The 22,985-nt window shown below is 34.9% G+C and overlaps 2 protein-coding genes across 2 annotated transcripts in view; one reads left to right on the plus strand and one right to left on the minus strand.

Annotated features, from left to right (window-relative positions):
- The first annotated feature begins 3,303 nt into the window (after nucleotides 1–3,303).
- On the plus strand, nucleotides 3,304–18,202 carry LOC136031475 (uncharacterized). The gene is made up of 3 exons (XM_065711104.1): nucleotides 3,304–4,155; nucleotides 12,700–12,803; nucleotides 17,968–18,202. Exons 1-3 carry the CDS (start codon nucleotides 3,953–3,955, stop codon nucleotides 18,159–18,161), a joined length of 501 nt encoding a protein of 166 aa, XP_065567176.1. The 5' UTR covers nucleotides 3,304–3,952; the 3' UTR covers nucleotides 18,162–18,202.
- Nucleotides 18,203–22,215: 4,013 nt separating this feature from the next.
- LOC136031477 (sorting nexin-2-like) overlaps nucleotides 22,216–22,985 on the minus strand; it is a 102,288-nt gene continuing 101,518 nt past the window's right edge. Inside the window, exon 9 of the mRNA XM_065711109.1 lies at nucleotides 22,216–22,515. Coding sequence (XP_065567181.1) covers nucleotides 22,465–22,515 — 51 coding nt within the window. The 3' untranslated portion in view covers nucleotides 22,216–22,464. The remainder of the gene's footprint in view (nucleotides 22,516–22,985) is intronic.

Genomic DNA, 22,985 nt, shown 5'->3' on the forward strand with positions numbered 1-22,985 from the left:
CCTGCCATTTAATTTTACCTCAGTTTCTTGTATAGAGTAAGTAAGGTACCAACAGAGATACATCAGGAATTAATACTATTACACAAATTGAATTTGACATTTTAATGTTGATTGTATTTAAATTGGATAGGCTATGTTATTATAGATTGGTAAAAACTGTGTTAATTGGTCATTCGTCAAAGGGCAAACGAAGAGTAAATCGTCCCTTATTGGGGTAGGAAGAGGTCATAAGAGTTCATTAAAAAGAAATTTGAACTTCACGGGAGGGGGTGAAGAGGAAATGTGTAAATTAGGAGCACCTGGAGCTATTTGGCTTCAGGTGGCTCTGTTCTGCAGTGAGTTAAGTACTAGCAGTAGTATTTCAAACTGATAGTAATCCTCTTATCCTGAGAGGCATTCAGTAAGATATACGGATTCAGTAATATCGGTATAGATGTCGAAAAAGCACATAACAATTCTATTTGTTTTACAATAGTATAGAATAATATGTCGGTGTAAATACGCTAAAAGGTTTGCCAATAAAATAAAATAAAATTATAGTTCTGAAGAAGAAACTGTGATTCTTTTCACCGAGTGAAGCTATTCCCTGTGTCCCGGTGTCCCAGTCTGTAATTTCTCTTTAAGTGTTCCGGTCGTCATTTATATTCCCTGTGTCCCGGTCTGTAATTTCTCTTTGAGTGTCCCGGTCGTCATTTATATTCCCTGTGTCCCGGTCTGTAATTTCTCTTTGAGTGTCCCGGTCGTCATTTATATTCCCTGTGTCCCGGTCGTCATTTGTGTCCCGGTTGTCCATGGGAAAAAACAATCCGTATTCAGATCTATACCTCATTATTCTAATGATTGCCCTTGAGCTTTGTTGATGGTGATTGCTAATCGAACACTCTCTGTGTCCCGGTCGTCATTTATATTCCCGGTGTCCCAGTCTGTAAGTGTTCTAGTTGCCTTTTTAAGTAACCAAAAAATTGGAGGGCAACTAGGCCTCCTTCCCCATCCCTTATTTTTCAAAATCGTCTAATCAAAACTAAGAGAAAGCCATTTAGCCAAAAAAGAATTAATATGCAAATTTCATTTTAATAATTTATGTGCGGAGAGCCAAAATCAAACATGCATTAATTCAAAAACGTTCAGAAATTAAATAAAGAAACTAGTTTTTTTTAACTGAAAGTAAGGAGCGACATTAAAACTTGAAACGAACAGAAATTACTCTGTGTATGAAAGGGGATGTTTCCCTCTCAACGCCCCGCTCTTTACGTTAAAGTTTTTTACTTTTTAATAAAGTAGAATTGGGAGAAAGAGTCAAACTTTAGCGTAAAGAGCGGGGCGTTGAGAAGGGAACATCCCCTTTCATACACAGAGTAATTTCTGTTCGTTTTAAATTTTAATGTCGCTCCTTACTTTCAGTTAAAAAAAACTAGTTTTTTTTTTTATTTATTCATGTCAAAGAATCCTGCTATGGAGGTTTTAAGCTCCTATCTACAAAAATGCGGAATTTTGTATTTTTTGTTAAAAGTTCAAGGATGCGTGTTTATTTATTTTTTTTATTATTATTATTATTTCTCAGGGGTGACCATATTGAACCAATGGTCCTTGGAACAGGACTCATTTGAACGAAAATAAAATGTTCTTGTGCAGTTTTAAGTGACCAAAAAGATTGGTGAACAGCTAGTCCCTCTCCCACGCCCCTCTTTTTCCCAAAGACATCCGATAAAATTCTTGAGATATCCAATTGATTCAGCATAGTTGGAAAGTCTAATAACTATGCATTTGGCGATGCGTTATCCCTCACGGTCTCTGGAGAAGGGCTGTAAGTTAAGCAATTTGCCCATTGTTCACGTATAGTATTTGTTATAGGGAAATACAAGGACATATTTTTGGGGGATTTTCTGCGAGGGTTTTCTACGGGGAGAATTTTTTATGGAGATGAAAGTTCCATGGGGAATTTCCCTGGATAAATTTTAAAGGGGGGATTTCCTGGCATGATTTAAAAAACGGTCAGAACAAGTTTTTCCAACTGAAAATACAGAGATACACTAAAACTTAAAACGAATAGAAATTAATCCGCATATTAGGTGGGCTGTCTTTTCCTCAATCTCGCTCTTTACGCTAAGTCTGACTTTTTGTCATAACGTTTTAAGAAAGAATGTTCAAACACAAGGGCCGTTGATTTTCAGTTAGAAGTATTTAAAGAGCTGTAGACTTTGACGCAGAGCAAGGGTCAAGGAAGGGGCAGCCCCCTCTTATTTGGAATTATTTCTATTCGTTTTCAGTTTTAATGTTGCTCCTTACTTGCAATTGAAAAAACTTGTTTTTAAATTTAATTACTGTAAGTACCGCAGCAACAAACTATTCGGCCTGTTGTGCTTGGTGGAATACAAAGGATGTGTCAGGGCACTCTTAGGGATGACCTAGCAAGACAGTATTCAATATATAGCAGTTTTTGACCTTGGTGCTGGTTGTGTTTTTCTGTATGATGGAAGGGAATGTATGGGTAGTTGGGTCAATGTAATTTTTGACCAGTACACTATGTTATTAGTTTAAAATCAGCATCTTCAATCTTTTTTTAAACCAATTAATAATCTTAGAGAATTGCTAGCATGTACGCACAGATTTATTTAAAAGGGGAGGGGGAGGCAACAATCTTGGTGTTGGTTGTGTTTTTCTGTTTGATGGAAGGCAATGTATGGGAAGTTGGGTAATTTTTGACCAGTAAACTATGTTATTAGTTTAAAATCAGCTAGAGGAGGGAGATACATCTTCAATTTTTTTTTTAACCAATTAATAATCTTAGAGAATTGCTAGCACATACGCACATATTTACTTAAACGGGGAGGGGGAGGCAACAACCCGAAAACCATAAATGATAGGAAAGTTATTTTGAAATCTAAGATATGATCTTTGTACAAGATTTTGCATCTTTTTCTTGTATTTTGCATTTACATTGAAAAGTGCCTTTTTAGTATTTTCATTGGAAGTTCAGAATCCCCCCCTTGGATTTTGAAAAATAGACATTGCCCCCCCCCCTCCTCCCACATTTTTGTACATTGACGTCCCTTTTTCGATCTCGTTTTATCTTCATTCTGATTTCTATTACTATAATAAGGATCGTAGCACTACTTTATTTAAATTAAACCCGTTTTTCTCGCATAAAATGTTTCGTAAATGGAAAAGCAGTTTGATCTTAGAAACTATTAAAGTTTCGTAGCAATAAACGATTTGACTAGTTGTGCTCGGTGGAATGCAGAGGTTGTGTCCAGATCATCTTAGGGATCGGCTGAAAAGACAACATTGAATATAAAGTAGAAAAATCTAATTTTTAGTTTTGGCTTTGGTTCGTCTGTGTTTATCTGAAGGATTGAATACAGTGTATGGGCTGTTGTGTCAATGTATATTTTGACCAATAAGTTATATTATTGTTTTAAAGTCAGGGGGGTAGGTTTTACCTTCAAAAATTTTGAGAAAACCAATTAATAATCTTAGATAATCGGTAGTACATATCCAGGGATTTAATTTGGGTGGGAAAAGGGAGGTATCAATCCAAAAAATCGGAAACGATAGGGTGAGCTTCTTATAAACCAAAAGAAACAATCTTTAAATTTCAGGAGGATACTAGCCCCATCTTCCCTCTGCATGTAAGGACTTAGATAATATACCCTTGGCCCGGCACTTTATTTACTACAATATTTACTTTACAGTATAAGTTTGATTGAGAAGATAACGGCGAAAAATCGTTGAAAGTTTGAACAGAACAAATCAAATATTTTTCTTGTTAAGGTCGACTCAGTTCTAAACAAAATGAAATAATCCTTTGTTCGGTCAATCAAGTTCATAAATCTAAAAAGGCACTGTCTGAAAAAAAGAATCGAACGCTTTCAGCTTCAAGAAAGGGAAAGTAGTGACTAAAGTCGGAAAACTATTATCCTGCTATTAAGATTATGGTTGTCGTACAAGAAACATGAAAATGAGAGACGTAGGCTTTATTGTTTCTTTCATTGTTTTGAATTTGGTGTCAGATTCATCCGAGGTGGATTTTGTAAAGGAAATGTTGAATATTTTCGATGGTTTAAAAGGAAGAAACTCAGATTGGAAAGACTTTTGCGAAAGTAAAGTCGCCAATATGACAGATGAAGAGTTTTATTTCGACTTTTTCTATGGGAGGTAAGTTAACACGTAAATTTTATTGTTCTTGGGAATTGGTGCTCAGAGTTTGTCGCAGTTTATGGGGATGGTTTGCGGTGAGGGTGCTCAAAAACTTCCCAAGGGTCCATCTATAGTAACCTTCCTTAGGAAAAAAATTATGCCTGTCAGTTATTGAAAACACACCCAAGAAGTGAAGTTAGGTCCCCCCCCCCTTATGTGGTGTTTCAAGGATTACTAATTCCTGGTTCACACTCTTCACTTGTGGGACCTTATCGCTTATGGTTTTCACGTTGGTGTATAGTAGAGTCAGACATAGGCTATTCTGATTCTGTGGATCAATTCAGCAGATAAAGGGAAGCGGAGGTTCGTATATTCCAGTTCTTTCTGCATCTATGTTTTCCTATGTTGCTGCAAAAAGTGACATTGCTTTGTTTAGACAGCGTATGTCATTGAGGCCGTTTATAGCCCCCTGCTTTCTGGGCAAGATTTTCATTTCACGTATAATTATTCTAAGGAACAATGGCATCGTTTCACACAAAAAGTCTCATCTGGGAAGTTTCACTCACGGAAAATCAAATTTGCCGGTCATTACTTCCAATCACACTTGTAATTTTTCATGAGCAGAAGGCAATCTTCTGTGGTTGTCATTTTCCGTGGTTACAGTTTTCATTCAATGCCTTTTTCATAGGTGAAATTTTTCCTGGAACCGCTTAGATAAAATTTTTGGAATATTTGTAGCGAAAAAAATTTTTTTTTGGGTTTGGGGAAAAGAAGGCACAATTTGGCCTCAACTGATAAAACGACTTCATGCGTAAACGACCGCAATTTTGTAAATTTTATTTTATTTTTCACCCACATGATACATAAAGTAAATATGGTGGAGTAAGAATAAATATAAAGAACACAAAGAGAAAAACAAATACACTCACAAAATCAACGAAAAAAAAACCGGATAAGACGGTGGTGAGGGGATAGGTGCGCAGAAGCTGTACTGGAGAGTTTTCTGTGAAGAATCTCCAACTTTAAAGTTATATCAGGAACTGAAAATTTTCTAACAAGAGTCCAGTTTTTGTCCTAGGTGGAAGATACAGAAGAAATTTGCAAAATTTTAAATAATTTATCCGAATTCTTTTTAAATTACCATTATTGAGAAGGGGGAAAAGACCTAAAGCATAAAGGACAGAATGATCACGGAAAGTAGAATAAAGTTTGGCCAGCGCCTGTCTATTATACTTGCCTCTGTTTGCAACAATCTTTGCATAGCCTATTTGGATCTTTTTACTTATATCACAAACAGTACGCTGACGTAAGCTCGAAAGATTTTTAGTAATAGAGATACTAAGCCAACGAATACAATCAACAAGAGGGATAGTGAAGTTATTACAGTGAAGTACAATTATAGGGAAGAAACAATTATAGTATAGTTATTTATTTATTTATTTATTTATTTTCTTTATTTCCCTCAAAAAATGAGGAGTACGCTACAATATAATATAAAGAAAAAACAACTGATAACACTTACAATCAAAACCTATCAAATATTGATCGAACACTTAAAAAAAAAAAAAAGAAAAAACAAATAATGAAAATTCTTTTGCCCGCGGATAAAATATTGGCAGTTAATCCGGCGTAAGAAAAAAAAGAAGCTTTTCGAATGTCAGAAAAAAAGTGACAGTTCTTCCAATGAGAGAACAAATCACTGATGATTTGCAATGACATTTTTGGTGATAACTGTAACATTGATTTCACAAAAATGATGACAATGAATTGATTTGTCCAACTATATCGACATCATTTCTGAACATGTTATATACCTGTTGCAAATAATTATCATATTCTGCATTATATTGCTTTTTCTGTATATTACAGTTATTTCACTGCTCAATGATGCCAGCAAATCTGGGAGTGACATGGTGGGCCTTAAGTGTCGCAGGGGGGATTAAATGTCGCAGGGGGATAATAGGATCTATTAAAAAATGAACTGTATACTTGATGCCAGAAAGAGGCAGAAAACGCCACTTTACCGTAGCAAAATCATTTTTGGTCACTATAAAGGGTACTAGAAATCTAAAGGAACGTTCAAACGAACTCTTCTGATTTTCTGTGACCATCAGTTCGATATTCACCTTGAAAAAAAAACGACAACAATAAGCGGACAAACAAATAAACACGTATCCGTGATCTTTCTTCAAGGAAAAATACCAAATCAAACATATTTTTAGATGAAATCATGAAACCTATAAAGCCAGTTTCTCTAATATGATGAAATTATTTCGATTATTTTCATTTGAAATCACTTGCTCTTTTGGGGGTATTTTCTACTTTTTTGAAAATCATGCAATACAAAAACAAACGAAAAAACAAATAAACACGTATCCGTGATCTTTCTTCTAGGAAAAAAAAATACCAAATCCAACATTTTTTATATAGACACTATACAATCCTAATAAAGGGCTTATGTTAGATATGCCTCTCACTCAATTGGATTATTTGGCTTGGCTTTTTCTACAATTAGCCATGGCTTAATACCCACAACTACGTGATTTTAATTCAAATTGGTGGTTTACTCAAATCTACCGGATTTTAAAATAAGCCTCGTATATAGCGGAAAGAGTGAATTAAATGACTCAATTTTGACTATCCCCTCAATATCCTCGAACAGGTCGAAGATGACCTTGTCCTATCTCATAGTTTTTAAAACTTAGTGCTGATAAAATGATCAAACGCTTTTCTAAACGAAATTCCATTTTTATTCTATTAAATGATTTTTTTTCGCAAAAGAGCTGTTTCTCTTATTACGTACTTAAGGAATGACAGCTATTAATTAGTCTTTGCTAGACTATTATCTAAGTGTGATCGAACCCCTAGTACATTTCTTCAAGTGATATGTAAATTGACCGGGTTTTCATCAAAACCCTTAAACCTTTAAGGTTTAAGGACTTAAACCTTAAGTCCTTAAGGTTTTAAGGACTAAAACCTTAGATTGGTTTCATCTAAAACCGATTGCAAAACCCTTTGCAATTGGTATCGCAAAACCTAGCAAAAACCTAGCTAATCACCTATCAAATTGGTGATTTTATAAAACCAATATAATAGACATGCACCGATTTTTATAAAAGCCTGTTTTTATAACCTTGTGATATATAAAATCTTATCCTTCGGATTGCTATGTATATCTGTACTTATACTGGCCTGCTGGACGTGTTTGTACTCAGAGAAATCATTCTTGAGTGGATGAATGTTTTCAGGGACCATTTGACGAATTTTTTTTTTTTTTGGGAGGGGGAATGTGTCAATAAGGCATAAACGTAACTGGCAGGATTGTAGGGTCTGAACCCTCTCCCCGTGTGAAGAAGAAGTTAAGATTTAAGGTAAAACCTGATCAGTAGAGAAAAAGGAGATTTACATCTGTAAATTTACCTGCTCAAGCAATTGAGTAATCCTAAAAACTGATCAAAATACACCCCTTACCCCTATCGTTCAAGGATATTGTTCGAAAAACATCGAAAGTAAATATGGGCATTTCAATATTTGTGCCACCATATGTACGTTTTGAAGCTATTATGAAGCTTTTGAAAACCCTTAAAAAAAACTTCAAGAACTATGGGTACTAACTCTCTAAGTCTAGGTTATATTATATGGTTCTAGGCCTTTAACCTCCCGGAAAATATACCCCACAGAACATACCCACAGAAAATACCCCGTTGAAAATACATCTTCATTGAAAATTCCCCCAGACACCCCCCCCCTTGCAGAAAGCTCCCCCGTGAAAAATGTCCGTATATTTCCTACTATCTGTAAGCAATGGACAAATTACAAAGCTTAAAAAGGCCCTTAAACTTCTATGATGGGGTTCTCTGATTATTTTGTAGATAGGAAGGGAGTGATACACCTCAAAGGGTGCATTTTAATGCCAAAACCGTCCCAGCTCTCACTGGGCCATCAAGCAAATGTAGAATTAGATCTAAGCGAGAGACGAGAGGAGGTAGAAATGGATGTATTAATCCTCCGGGCCGTAGCCAGGATTTTGTTATTGAGGGAAAGGGGGTACAAAGGAAACTTTCAAAAAACGCATCAAAATGTGAAATTGATATCTACTCCCTTATGATTTTTGGTCTACGCTGTTATTATGAAAGAAAAGAGTAGCATTAGAACCCGAACTTTAAATCATGCAAACTTTTCTTAATAATAGTAAACTTTTCTTATAGGGTCTCGTAAGACACCGAGACCTTATGAGGCTGAGCCATCTATTATTTCTAGTTTCGACAGTGGGGCAGGTTTAAGAGAGCTAAATACATATGAAGGGTATTAAAGATTCCAGGGATTCTGGAATTAATGAAGTGGCTGTTTAATCTGGAATCTTTTCTTCAATTTTTTTGTGATGTCGAAATCCCTTTGATCCATCCCTGCAGCTAAAATTCCTCCTTCCTCTCTATATAGGTATAAAGACTGGTAACCTCTAATGACATGAGGATAGATTGGAGGATTTTAGATGGAAATAGCGCTGGAACGAATTATAATCAGTATCATTTCTGCCTCCAGTGAATGAGTTTCTTCAATAGCAGATGCTTTACCTAGATGTTAAAAACTATGCTATTTAAAACTGCGTCTTCAAATCAAATTGTTATCCAAAACAATCTACAAATGTAAAAAAATCTGTCTCGCTAATGAGGTTCTCGAATTTGTCTGCTGTGTAATTCCTTTTGATGTTAGATGACTTGGGAAACTTAAAATAAAAAACAAAACCAGAGAAAACATTTCATCAAACAGTTCGTGGTAACGAACTGTAGTAAGGAGCGACCCGGTTCAATAGTAACCAAGAGTCTAAAAAATGGAATTTTGGTACCAATAGCTACATCAAAAGAATCGCATTTTAATGCTGATTTTAAATATATAAGTTTCATCAAGTTTAGTTTTACCCATCAAAAGTTACGAGCCTGAGAATATTTGCGTTATTTTAGAAAATAGGGAAAAAACACCCCCTATAAGTCATAGAACCTTAACGAAAATCACACCATCAGATTCAGCGTATCAGAGAACCCTACTGTAAAAGTTTCAAGCTCCTATCTACAAAAATGTGGAATTTTATATTTTTTTTGTCAGAAGGCAGATCACGGATGCGTGTTTATTTATTTATTTTTTTTTCCCAGGGGTGATCGTATCGACCCAGTTGTCCTAGAATTTTGCGAGAGGGCTCATTCTAACGGAAACGAAAAGTTCTAGTGCCCTTTTTAAGTGACCAAAAAATTGGAGGGCACCTAGGCCCCCTCCCACGCTAATTATTTTCCCAAAGTCAACGGATAAAAATTCCGGGATAGCCATTTTATTCAGCGTAGTCGAAAAACCTCATAACTATGTCTTTGGGGACGACTTACTCCCCCCACAGTCCCCGTGGGAGGGGTGACAAGTTCAAAACTTTGACCAGTGTTAAACTGGTCACTCTTAAACATATGTTTAACTTACATATAGTAATGGTTATTGGGAAGTGTACAGGTGTTTTCAGGAGGATTTTTTGGTTGGAGGCAGGGGTTGAGAAGAGGGGAATATGCTGGGGGAGCTTTCCATCGAGGAATTTGTCATGGGGGAAAAACATTTCCATGAAGGGAGCGCAGGATTTACTAGCATTACTTAAAAAAACAATGAAAAAGTTTGTTTTTCCAGCTGGAAGTAAGCAGCAGCATTAAAACTTAAAACGAACAGAAATTATTACCCATATGAGGGGCTCACCTCCTCCTAATACCTCGCTCTTTACGCCAAAGTATTTTTAGTAATTTCAACTATTTATTCTGCGGCTTTTCTGATTCAGGGGGCCAATCTTAATGAATTGGTACAAAATTTAAGCTTTAGTGTAAAGAGCGAGGTACTGACGAGGGGGCGAACCCCCTCATATATGTAATAAAAACATAAGAATACAAAAGTTCTTTACGTAAGCTAATTTATAAGTTACGTATATCTTTTACTTATAAAAAGATTCGTAAAAAATTAAAATTTCTAGTTGCCTTTTAGATTAACCGAAAATCGGAGGGCAACTAGGCTTCCTCCTCCGCTCTTTTTTTCTCAAAACCATTCGATCGAAATTATGAGAAAGCCATTTAGCCAAAAAAAAAAAAAAATAAATATACAAATTTCGTTCTAATTATTCCTCTGCGGAGAGCCAAAATCAAAACATGCATTGATTCAAAAACGTTCAGAAATTAAATAAAAAAAAAACACGTTTTTTAAATGAAAGTAAGGAGCGACATTAAAACTTAAAACGAACAGAAATTACTCCGTATATGAAAGGGGCTTTTCCTTCTCAACGCCCCGCTCTTTACGCTAAAGTTTTTTTCTGTTTTAAAATGTAGAGTTAAGAGAAAGAGTCAAACTTTAGCGTAAAGAGCGGGGCGTTGAGAAGGAAAAGCCCCTTTCATATAAAGTAAAACAGTTCAAAATAGGGATGATACCTTTTTATTGACAGTGAAATATAAAATTATTTAACTGGATATTTCGAACACATATACAGTGTTCATCATCAGCTGTATATGTGTTCGAAATATCCAGTTAAATAATTTTATATTTCACTGTCAATAAAAAGGTATCATCCCTATTTTGAACTGTTTTACTTTCGTCATGGAAAGGCAGTGTGGTCTTCGAAGTTATCCCTTTCATATACGGAGTAATTTCTGTTCGTTTTAAGTTTTAATGTCGCTCCTTACTTTCATTTAAAAAACTTGTTTTTTTTATTATTTAATCCCAAGAAAAGAAGCCTAAATGAGAAAAGAATAAAACATAGGCTATACTTTAAACGTATAGCAACATTTTTTGTTCAAAAAATAACACCTGTACTTAATAGTTTTAAGTTCAGGTAAATGTTGTTTAGTTTTTCCTCAGCATTCTCACTTGAGTTAACTTAAAACACGCCAGAGAAATAAGGTAAACATTAGTTTGAGAACCACTTTAAATGTCTCATCCCCATAAGTATAAAACATAAAAGTTCCATTAGCCTCTTAACTAAGAGAGACAAAAAATATCTTCCTAATACTTCCACATTAAATCCCATTGATTTATTTTTGTTACATATTTTGATATTAGCTAATCAAAGCTTTTCCTTTTCAAAACTTGATTGGTGATATTAAACCGAGAACTTGCATAAATGGCTGAGTTTTATTCTAAGCCAGTAAAAAAACACAACCTGATTGGTTATTTTTTACGAAATTTTAAGCCAGCAAAAAGGACAAAAAGTTTTTGAGCCACAACATTACTTACAAGTAAACTTTTTGTTTCTCTGTGATCTTCACTAAAGGTAACTTAAAACACATAAGAGAAACAAGGCAAACATTAATTTTGGAGCCTTTTTAATGTTTCATCACCACAAGTGGCAAATAAATTTGTTGTGGAAATAGCAGAATAGGCAAAAAAGGATATGTAGTAGAAACATATTGGAATAGACAAATTTAAACTTAAAAAAAGTCTGATCCTGTTTTACGTTTGAATTTGCGTTTATATTTACAGCATTTTCCAATCAATTAAAGATATTTTATAATTTCCATTTCTGATACTTCAAAGACTTCATACATAAGTTTTATTTTTAACAAAAAGAACACTAAATTCTTTCTTTTTTCGTTTCTTGACCAATTTTGGTAAAAGCTAAAGTTTTGCTGGAAAAATATATATATATATATATATATATATATATATATATATATATATATATATATATATATATATATTCGAATATGTAAAATTTAATTCGGATCTGTAATCACAAGCTCAGAAACGAAAGTTAGTACAGTTGTTAAATTGTGTAGATGCAAAACATTTCTGCAGAAAGTAGTTTGTGTTTTACATAAAAGAAAATGGAGCTGTTCCTACTTACATCCCCCTTTCACTCTTACCCCTCTCTCTCTTTCGACCTCACCCATTCTTTTGATTTCTTAGGGTAGCAGGACGGTTTTTCCTGACGTTCATTATTCAGGGAAATTTCTGATAAAACACCTTGATCATTTCGTAAAAATCGTGCATATAACACCGGTTGATTTTTTTTTTTCAAAATGAAACATGATTTTAAGAAAAAAATAAACCTCACAGATCTGTCAGTTATATTGTTGTTGAAATTTTATCGAAGACTAAACCATTGTTTTCTTAATTTCTAATGTTCATAGTCCACTAAAACTTATAGCCATATGCAGGCTGCTTATAAACGAAGGGAATATCTTTTTAAGGAGGGCAAGTGCACCCACGCCCCCCTTAGAACCCAAATTAGGGAAAAAGAAAACAAATTCTCGAAATGGCAAAGTAATGAAAATTTTCCTAACACCGCCCCCCTTCGCACCAGATCAGGAATACTGTTGACACTTGGTCCATACCACCTGCCACTCTCCCCCGAATCCACTAAAATAATATCAATCACAAGTTACAATACTTTCATAAAATCAACAAGCGAGTCATTATGCTTATGCATAAATATAGTTTTCCATTTTCACACATTTAAAAAGACATTTCCACTTTTTTTAAAAGAACATTTAAGTATGTTTATTTGATCGCCCGACTGTATATACATTAACTATTTTCTTTTTGTTGCAGCTATACGGTTCCAACAGCTAGAGATTCATCACTCACCTCCCTGTTTCTGGAAGAAGCCAAATATCTCATAAATTTCATAGATGAGGTCGAAACTGTGCAACACAGTAAGTCTTAATTTCACTTTCAAGTTTGCAGACTCACCTTATACTCTGAGTTTCATCACGAGAACGGCTGCACCGCCATGAGCAATTGATGCCGTCATTGTCAAGGCTATAAGCTATTTAAATCAATTTTGTCAAGGCAATTGTTGCTCTTCATTCCAAATATCCTTGAATGGTTTAAAGATCACCCCCTAGGGGTCATTTCTGCTGGAAATTATTCCATATGAAAATAATCCACTAAAAGAAACTTTTTGGTAATAATAGTAGCCAGTAAGAGCAACTGGGGGCAACGAGTTATTATTTTTGGCTCTACTTTGATTTTGCATTTCCTTAGAAGGGGGGGAGGGGATGTCAGTATTTACGTAAGACTGACATATTCGTCATGTCAAGACGCTTTTGAAGGCGGTGGCTGAATTTTCGGGATTAACGTCGAAAATGTACCTTACAGCTCAAGCTTCCAAATGGTCAAAGAGTCAAGTGGAGACGTGTTATTCGAGCCATATCTAAGAGAGGACCTGATTTAGGGAATTTCAGAGAAGGGCTCAGGGTAGAAAAAAGGGATACACTTATGAAAAATATCGGCAATCATGGGAAAATCTTTAAAGCGTTAAATTTTTGGGGGAGGAAGTGGGACTGCATTAATTCTAAAGTTCATGTGTGACTCATTTCGCCATGCACATAGTTGTACCTTACACTCTTAGCCTAAGCATTTTATTGATTCTCTTGTTTTCCAAATCTCAACTCCCCACAATGTGCATGCGTTTAATGTAGGTGTAATATAATATGTACAGTGGTACAAAATAGTTTTTTCTGCACAATCTTATATCTAGAATAAGATGGCTCCACTTTATTCAACCGATCAGACCAAAAAAGATCCTAGATCATAACAAACCTTACAAGACCCAATGGCTCAAACCAACAATGTGCTTGCCTTTAAAAACAAGTCTGGTTTATTTGTCTTGGTGTAGTCATAAGGAGTTCTGTGTATTGAAATTTATTAGAAACCAACCTAAGCTTGAATCCGACACAGATCAATCCGCTTCTCTATGCAGATTTTAGTAGGGTCAAACAGTTAAGATACAGTATTAATGAATCACTATTTTGGGTAAAGTGGAACAATTTAAGTGATGAAACTTGTTTTCCAACATATAGTTGAAGATCTTGACCAATTATCACTTAGAAATTCCAGCAAGAACATTTTTGTGCTGTTTCTAGTCGTTCATTAGTGCCTATTATGGTATCGTATTAATACATACCCGATGTATGTATCTACGCACATTGGAATTATTGGGGTAGAAAAGCATATTAGGGAGTTCGACTAACGATGAAACTTTAAAGTTTTTTTTTTTAAGTTTGGAATATTATATTTTATAACTTGGGGCTGTTTATTGCTTGAAGTCATCCACATTTTTGATACTTTGAATTTATTATTTTATTTTGGTGGATATGATCACTCTCAAAATGGCACTGCCCATGGCGATAAGATTTTCATCCTAAAATTTAATAGCTTCGTTATTTTTTATTTGCCAAAAGTTTAAGCGATGCGGCAGAATAGTATCTTAACCGCGATGAGACCCAAATCGTTGTCAATGAGGCTTTAAAGTTTTTTGAAGGTAGCACCTTTTCCTCCGTGTCTTTGGTGATAAAGTAAAAAAAAAGGTAAAGGATACGGCATTAGACTTTACAGTCCGTACCGGCGGTGCTGATCTCCGTTTCTTGGCCCTTCAGCCAGGAAGTGCAATAGGGGGTTGGGGGCCAGCCATCCTGTGCTTTCGCACACCCTTCCTGTTTACCTTCCCCAGATTTCTCCAGGTACCCATTTAGAGCTGGGTCGACTCTTGCTAAGCTTACAGAGTCACGCCACTTACCCCCGTCCCAAACTGAAGAATTGGGTACACCGGGATTCAAACCCGCATCCTCTCAGACAAGGGATCCCGAATCCAGCGCACCAACCCACTCGGCCAGGAAATACCATAAAGTAGTACATTTATTTCAAGTAATTTGACAGCACGGGATACATGTAGTTCATCTTAAGGCCTGTTTTATTAAGAAAGCCCCATTCTATTTCATTCCTTACTTTTTAAGTTTGAACTAAAGAGGAATAGGCAAACTTTTCTTGTTTTAGTAAGGAAAGTTTTCTACCTGTCAAACCAAGTTATGGAATCAAGAACTTTCATTTCTTAACTTCGTTCAATAGATACAAAACCATTCCTTAATAAATTCAATAAAAAAAAACAAGTTTTTTTTAACTGGAAGTAAGGAGCGACATTAAAACTTAAAACGCACAGAAATTACTTCGTATATGAAAGAAGCTGCTACCTCATCAACGCCCCGCTCTTTACGCTAAAAATTTTTACTGTTTTAAAAAGAAGAATTGAGAAAAAGAGTCAAACTTTAGCGTAAAGAACTTTAAGCGTAAAGCCTGTTTCATATACGAAGTAATTTCTGTGCGTTTTAAGTTTTAATGTCGCTCCTTACTTCCAGTTAAAAAAACTTGTTTTTTTTTTTATTTAATTTCTGAACGTTTTTGAATCAATGCATGTTTAGATTTTGGCTCTCCGCAGAGGAATAATCAAAACGAAATTTGCATATTTTTTTTTTTGCTAAATAGCTTTCTCGTAATTTTGATCGAATGATTTTGAGAAAAAAAGAGCGGGGGACGAAGCCTAGTTGCCCTCCGATTTTTTGGTTAATTAAAAAAGCAACTAGAACTTTTAATTTTTTACGAATCTTTTTATTGGTAAAAGATTTACGTAACTTATAAATTAGCTTACGTAAAGAACTTTTGTATTCTCATGTTTTTATTACATATATGAGGGGATTCGCCCCATCGTCAGTACCTCGCTCTTTACACTAAAGCTTAAATTTTATCCCAATTCATTAAGAATGACCCCTGAATCACAAAAGCCGTAGAATAAATAGTTGAAATTACTAAAAATACTTTAGCGTAAAGAGCGAGGTATTAGAAGGAGGTGAGCCCCTCATATGGGTAATAATTTCTGTTTGTTTTAAGTTTTATTGCTGTTCCTTACTTCCAGCTGAAAAAGCTTTTTCACATTTATTTTTTAATTGTTTTTTTTAAATAATTATAGTAAATCCTGCTCTCCCTTCATGGAAATTTTCTTCTCCCATGACAAATTCTCGATGGAAAGTTCCCCCAGCATATCCCTCTCTTCTCAACCCCTCCCCCCAACCAAAAAAATCCTCCTGAAAACGCCTGTATACTTCCCAATAACCATTACTATATATAAGCACAGGTCAAAGTTTGTAACTTGTTGCCCCTCCCACGGGGACTGTGGGGGAGTAATTCGTCCCCAATGACATAGTTATAAGGTTTTTCGACTACACTGAATAAAATGGCTATCTCAGAATTTTGATCCGTTGACTTTGGGAAAATAATTAGCGTGGGAGGGGGCCTAGGTGCCCTCGAATTTCTTTGGTCACTTAAAAAGGACACTAGAACTTTTTCATTTCCGTTAGAATGAGCCCTCTTGCAACACTCTAGGACAACTGGGTCGACAAGATCACCCCTGGGAAAAAAAAAACAAAAAACAAATAAACACGCATCCGTGATCTGCCTTGTGGCAAAAAATGCAAAATTCCACATTTTTGTAGATAGGAGCTCGAAACTTCTACAGTAGGGTTCTCTGATACGCTGAATCTGATGTTGTGATTTTCGTTAAGATTCCATGACTTTTAGGGGGTGTTTCCCCCTATTTTCTAAAATGACGCAAATTTTCTCAGGCTCGTAACTTTTGATGGGTAAGACTAAACTTGATGAAACTTATATATTTAAAACCAGCATTAAAATGCGATTCTTTTGATGTAGCTATTGGTATCAAAATTCCATTTTTTAGAGTTTGGTTACTATTGAGCCGGGTCGCTCCTTACCACGAACTGTTTGAAAACAAGAAAATTTTGCTCATTCCCTTTTAGTTAATTAAAGTTAAAAACGTTCCCTAGTAAAACATAAAAAATGAGAAATAAAGCGGAATGAGGCTTTCTGAATAAAACGGGGTCTCTGTTATCCGATGACTCTTTAAAGGTATGTAGAAGTTGGATAAGAGTAAAAGTTGTTTGGCTTGGTTCCTTTCATCCCTTTCTGTCGGCAAATAACTATTTTTGTTTTCATTATAGTATTCTACAGATCAGTCTTAAGCTCAAACTGATTTCGTTGGAACTGTAGTCTCTGGAGTTTTGATAGGGGTCGTTGAGTCAATCGGGGGAAACAACAGGTCGTTCGGTGGATCACCAAAATGATTTTATAAATATGAACTACGTGAGTTTTACTTCTTTGCCTGCTTTTGTGCTTTCTGTAGTTTCAGCCGCTATTGTAAAAGGACAAATATGAGGTTTTGCTCACAAGATTGAAGTCTAATTCGTTTATAATTAAAAGAAAAGAGTATTCTTGGCCAATAATATTTGCTTGAGGTACTATAGCAGCAGGGTTCACACCCGGTGACAAAAAAAATCATTAGACTTTAGTGATTTTCTGTTGATTTAGAGGGATTTTCTTCAATAGCCTAGGGATTTACATGCAAATTTAGTGATTTTTCTGTGTAGGCAATATAAAAAATCACTAGAAATAATGATAAATCACTAGGGGGTGGCAATCCTGTATAGCAGTCATTGAATAGGCTGTTTTGTTTGTTCAGTTTTCGGTCGACAGGTATTCAACTTCAATCCTTGGCACATCTGTCTGAAGCTCCGATCAAATTTTGTTTGGATCTCTAGTCGATTTTTGAGATAAAAGAAAGATTTTTGAGATAAAAAAAATGAATACTTTTTTTTTACTGCTGTCATCAGTAATGATAACCAACTACAATCCGCAATTAACAATAATAGTACACGCCATGCCTAGGCGCCTGTTTAAAATGTATACACATCGCAAAAACAGAACTATGAAGAAATAGACTGGAGATGACAAAGCAATAGAATGCTTGAAAAATAAATGAGGGATTTTCAGTACCATGAGCGTAGTTTGTTAAAACTATATATGCTTAGAAATTATGAGAATCATATACAAAATCATAGAATCCCTAATAAAATCCCATGTTTAAAGATTATAATCTTGGATTTTTTTTGTTGTTCTTTTTTTTACTGTGGGAAATCTATGTCCATTAGCCGTTTAGGAAAAACTAAACCCATTTTCATTCTTATGTTTCAGAATTTGATCAATCGAACAAACTAGCAAATGAGACAATAAGGCTGAAAAGAGGAAAGCGACAAGCAGGAGACCCGACGGAGGAAACTTTCTCGCCTTATGTTGGTGCGATTTTCTACACATTCCCAATTTTACAATTCAGTATTCCTTTTGGAGGCCCAGTAAAACTCCTAGGAATAAGCTTGTATGAAAACTGAGCATAATTTAGTTTTAAATAAATTGTTTGAAAATTTTTAAATTAATTTTGCCACTGCGAATAGTAATATTCATGAAGAGTTTGGAAAAAAATTCAAAGAATAATCTCTAAGAAAAAAGCAAAGAAACGATAGACGAAGCGTCAAACACCTGACTTGAGTGAGGACTAGAGATCGGAAACATAATAGAGGCCGAATTCTGCAAAATTTACAGGTCAGGTTTTACTGTTAACCTGGTTACATGCTATTTTCAGATAGGAAAAAAAGAATAAATAGCAAAAACCAGCAAGAACCTAGCCTCTATTCTGTTTTCTATCTCTACAGCAAAAACAATTGAGATTAGGTCAGTTTTTCTTCCTGTTTTTCTACGTATTTCCATTTAAACAATTAAATACCCCTTTTGGAGGCCTATTAAAACTTCTAGGAACCAGTCTGTATGAAAATTGAATTATTTAGCTTTAAATAAATTGTTTCATAACAATTTTGCCTTTGCAAATGATAATATTTTTCAGGATTAAATAAAAAATCAAAGAAGAATACCGGAGGTAATGCGAAGAAGCGACATACCAAACGTCAAACACCAGACTCGAGCGAGGATAACAGCAGTGGCTGTAGAGTAGAAATTATTTTTGTATTTCCAATAATCCAGTTCAGTGTACCATTTGGATTTTTCAAACAGTTAAAAAGGATAGAATAGAGTTTATTTCGACATCACATATTGCAATATAAAGTACTAAAAATTGCCAAAAGGAGTGCAAAGCATGAACATATGGCTTGAGTGGTTAAAGCACATATCCTGATAAACTCGTCCACGATAATTAAGAAGAGTCGTAAATTAACTAGTTGCACCGAATTGGATGAACATGACAAAAAAGTTATCAAAAGAAACTAACGGGGTGCGGCAAATACAGAAAACCCAAAAAGACAAGGCATCGAGACTTTGCATCTTTGCCAGTGAGTTAATTGTCAAATTTTCCGGCAAAATTTTTACAGGAGCTTAAATCGATTCTTTTTTAAGCTTTCTTCGGCAGTTCTTTTTAAGCTTTTAACATTCCTTTTCAAGCTTATGACCATTCTTCAGCAGTTTTAAAGTCCATAAATGGAATTTCCAACGTCCTTAAGCAACTAGTTACCGACTTTGTTCTGTAACAGGAGTTACGAAAAATCAATTACAGTTCAAGGATAACTCGATGATTGTATATTGTATAATAATAAATAATAAAATTTATATTATATTGATATACATTGTATCATTATGTTTTATAATATAACAACATCTATATATGGTAATATCTAATATAATGATATCAATAATTGATGATATAGGTTGAAAAGGGCAACTGGAGTTCAAGGTCAAAACGGTCAGAGTAGCTATGACTACGGAGGGTAAACACGAGAAGTTGACTTGAGTTCAACTACAGTTAACCAAACTCCGATAACAGAACATACTCTAAAAACTAGATATCGGAAGTTTTAATCTAAGTTATAATTAGTAGTCATCAGAAGTTTTAATCTCTTAAGCTTTATCTTTAATTTCGATAGCTGCTAGAATTAAGTAATGCAACTTTATGTTCGGTTTATTAGAGGGCAAAGTTAATGACATTGATGAAAGTGACAAGTTCCGAATAATTTCTTATGTTCTGGTCATTCCAAATACAATTTTTTTTCGTAAAGCCGTAAAGACACCCTCTTTGATAAGCCCGCCTTAAATACTAGCCGAGCTAGATTGATAGACTCAGAATTAATTAAATTTTGTATGAGTAGCGGAGCTAAGTGAACGTTCAATGCTGTTTGATCTTAATAAAAATCGTTTGTGTTAAGAGTTTTTAAGAGAAGAACAATGCATTTATCATTTTTGTCCTTCTGAAGAATTTTATATATATGTTACTGTTAATGTCCGAAGTTCATTTTTGAATTTCTGCTTGGATTCAATTAGCTTTGCAAATCAGCTTTTTCAGTCTTGTGCAAGCTTTGATGGTAAAAGTTAAAGTTAGGTTAAATAAGGTTATAAATTCCAAAAATAGGTTTGAAACCTCACTCAGTCTAACCTAACCTGGCATCATCAAACCTTGCATAAAACTGAAAAAGTTGACCGACAACACTGTCTATTTTTAAGGAGAAAAAAAAAGATATCTCGGACATTCGCCAGTGGATGTCAACATTCACCAATTTCAGACATTCACGATAACATATACGCAAAATTATGTACACCAGATAATTTCGTTGAATAACGTAGGATCACCATATAATTCTTAAGGTCATCGTACTAAGGTCATCGTACTAGACAAGACTATCATCCCCCCCCCTTTGTAAATGAAAAAAAGGACCGAATATGCATACTTATTAGCTATATGTACAATTGAATGGCATAGGTGAATCACCAACTCCCAAATCAAAATCCTGGATATTGCCATGTCAACAATACTACATCAGAAATGGTAAAACATACTACATATGTACATATGTACTTGTTTTCTATATCCTTGTTCTTATCGTTGCCAAATGAATCCTTGAATTTGATCAACTGGATTTTGTACCAGTACCAAAGCTCCAAGAACATAATGCTGAGTTAATCTTATTAAAACAGTTAGTGTGGGAAACGTTTTAGTAAAAGCCAAGCCTTTATTATTTTTATCCTGCCGATGAATAGTATTTATAAATGAAACTATATATGCAACATGGAATTTCGTTAAATCATGAAGAATCATAAACAATGTCATGAAATGATCTTATAATTTCGTAGAAAATCGGATTATGCAGTGGAATCTATCTAGACTGTGTAATCACACACACAATCGGATATTTTCCATTAACTCACCACAAGGTCTATCAAACGACAGGCATACAAAAAAATGAACAAAAAGACCGGCCATATACTCTTTTGTCTTGTCTCAAACAAATCGACTTCTTCAAAAATATTTTCAAAGGAAAAACATTTTACCCCCTTCTCCCAAACACTAAATTATGGGCCCCCTATATCCTCCCCCTCCCGTTTTAAACTCTACCCGAAAGTTTCGACTCGATTCCCCAGTCATCAGGCAATACAGGGTAAATACTCTTGTGATGACAGGAAATGAACTAAATACCAAATATAATCGGAAACGAAATATAAATTTTCCTGAAAGTTTCAACCCGATTCCTCAGCAATCAATTAAACAGGGTAAACACTCTTGTGATCATTGGAAACCAGCTGGATTTCGGTTATAAAAGTGCTCTGGAGAAACATTGACTTCAGCTACCCGTTATGTAGTCTCAGGTGATTGGCTAGGTCTTATAATCACTTTCCAGTTATATTAAGTAAGGTTTCGGTAGCAGCCGGTGAGTTTTGATTCAGGTTAGTTGAACATCAGAGTTAATCGCAAAATCTGATTAAAAGAATCTTGACAAATATCCAATGTGATTCTCTTTCCAAATGTAATTTTTACCAAAACATAAACACCCAGGAGTAAACACAAAGATTAATTTACTTGACACATTTGCACGATTAGCCCCCCTTAGCGAACTCCCTTCGCAAGGGAGACTTTATAGTGATTGTTTTCTAAACATAGGCTTTATCTTATCTTTATTTATACGTTATGATACCAGAAACCCACAGTAATCAAAAGATTTCGGATTTCGAAATCAGATTTCGGCAAGAGACAAATACAGTGGACAGGAGGAGGCGGGCTGAACCCTCCTACGCTTCACTTTAAATTTTACACTACGTTCTGTGCAGCTATGGATTTAGTGGGGAGGATTAAAAAATAATCTGGAACAGTTTTCACTTACATTTATGAAATCAAGTAAGAAAAAGAAGAAAAACATTCAAAAAAATCAAGACTAACACCCAAATACAAACTTTATAGCTACAAAGTTTAAAATCAAAAATGAATCTAAATCATTCGGGTTTGAAGGTAGAACGCTGAAATATTTTTTTTTCTTACAATATGTCTATATGTAACCCGCATCCACAAAAGCAAGGCTAGAACTATCTGTTTAAATTCAAATGCTGGTTAGTCAATAAAACTTTAGAGAGTTCCTCATTATATAAATCTTATATTTGGTATAACAAACGCAGTAACAACTATATGCATTTATTGGAAGTTGTTAATAACATACAACTCTTTTCAAACATCTCAAACAAATAGGAACACGCCTTTCAAGAGAAAAATAGCAATAAAAATACAACTGCGAAAAAGAATTAAACCATTTTTTGTGGGTCCTAAATAACCAGCAATGTGTGCATCCACATCTTGTTAGTTTATATGAATAACCAATTTCAAATCAACCAGCTCGCGATTGGAATGTAGTCAAGAAATAAACATATTTATTCGATTTGCTTCACTTGGATTGCATAGTCCTCCCACTGCTTCACAAGCTAAAAAACCAAGAATTTTAAACAATGCAAGAGAGAGAGAGAGAGAGAGAGAGAGAGAGAGAGAGAGAGAGAGAGAGAGAGAGAGAGAGAGAGAGAGAGAGAGAGAGAGAGAGAGAGAGAGAGAGAGAGAGAGAGAGAGAGAGAGAGAGAGAGAGAGAGAGAGAGAGAGAGAGAGAGAGAGAGAGAGAGAGAGAGAAAGAGAGAGAGAGAAAGAGAGAGAGAGAGAGAGAGAGAGAGAGAGAGAGAGAGAACAAGATAGTGAGATTCGTTATTATCGGGGTAAGAAACTTAATAAAGAAAAGACTAAAAAGTCCTAATGCTTGAGCCTGTACAGTACACTCCAGAAATACTATAATATCCATGGCTATACACATTCAATAATGCTTAAAGACAAAAATTAATTCAAAGAATTAAACGTAACACAAATGCTTCTAAACTACATGAAAGACAGTTTCAGAAAAATAGATAGA

Source organism: Artemia franciscana, chromosome 9 (assembly GCF_032884065.1).
Source record: "Artemia franciscana chromosome 9, ASM3288406v1, whole genome shotgun sequence".
NCBI lineage: Eukaryota > Metazoa > Arthropoda > Branchiopoda > Anostraca > Artemiidae > Artemia > Artemia franciscana.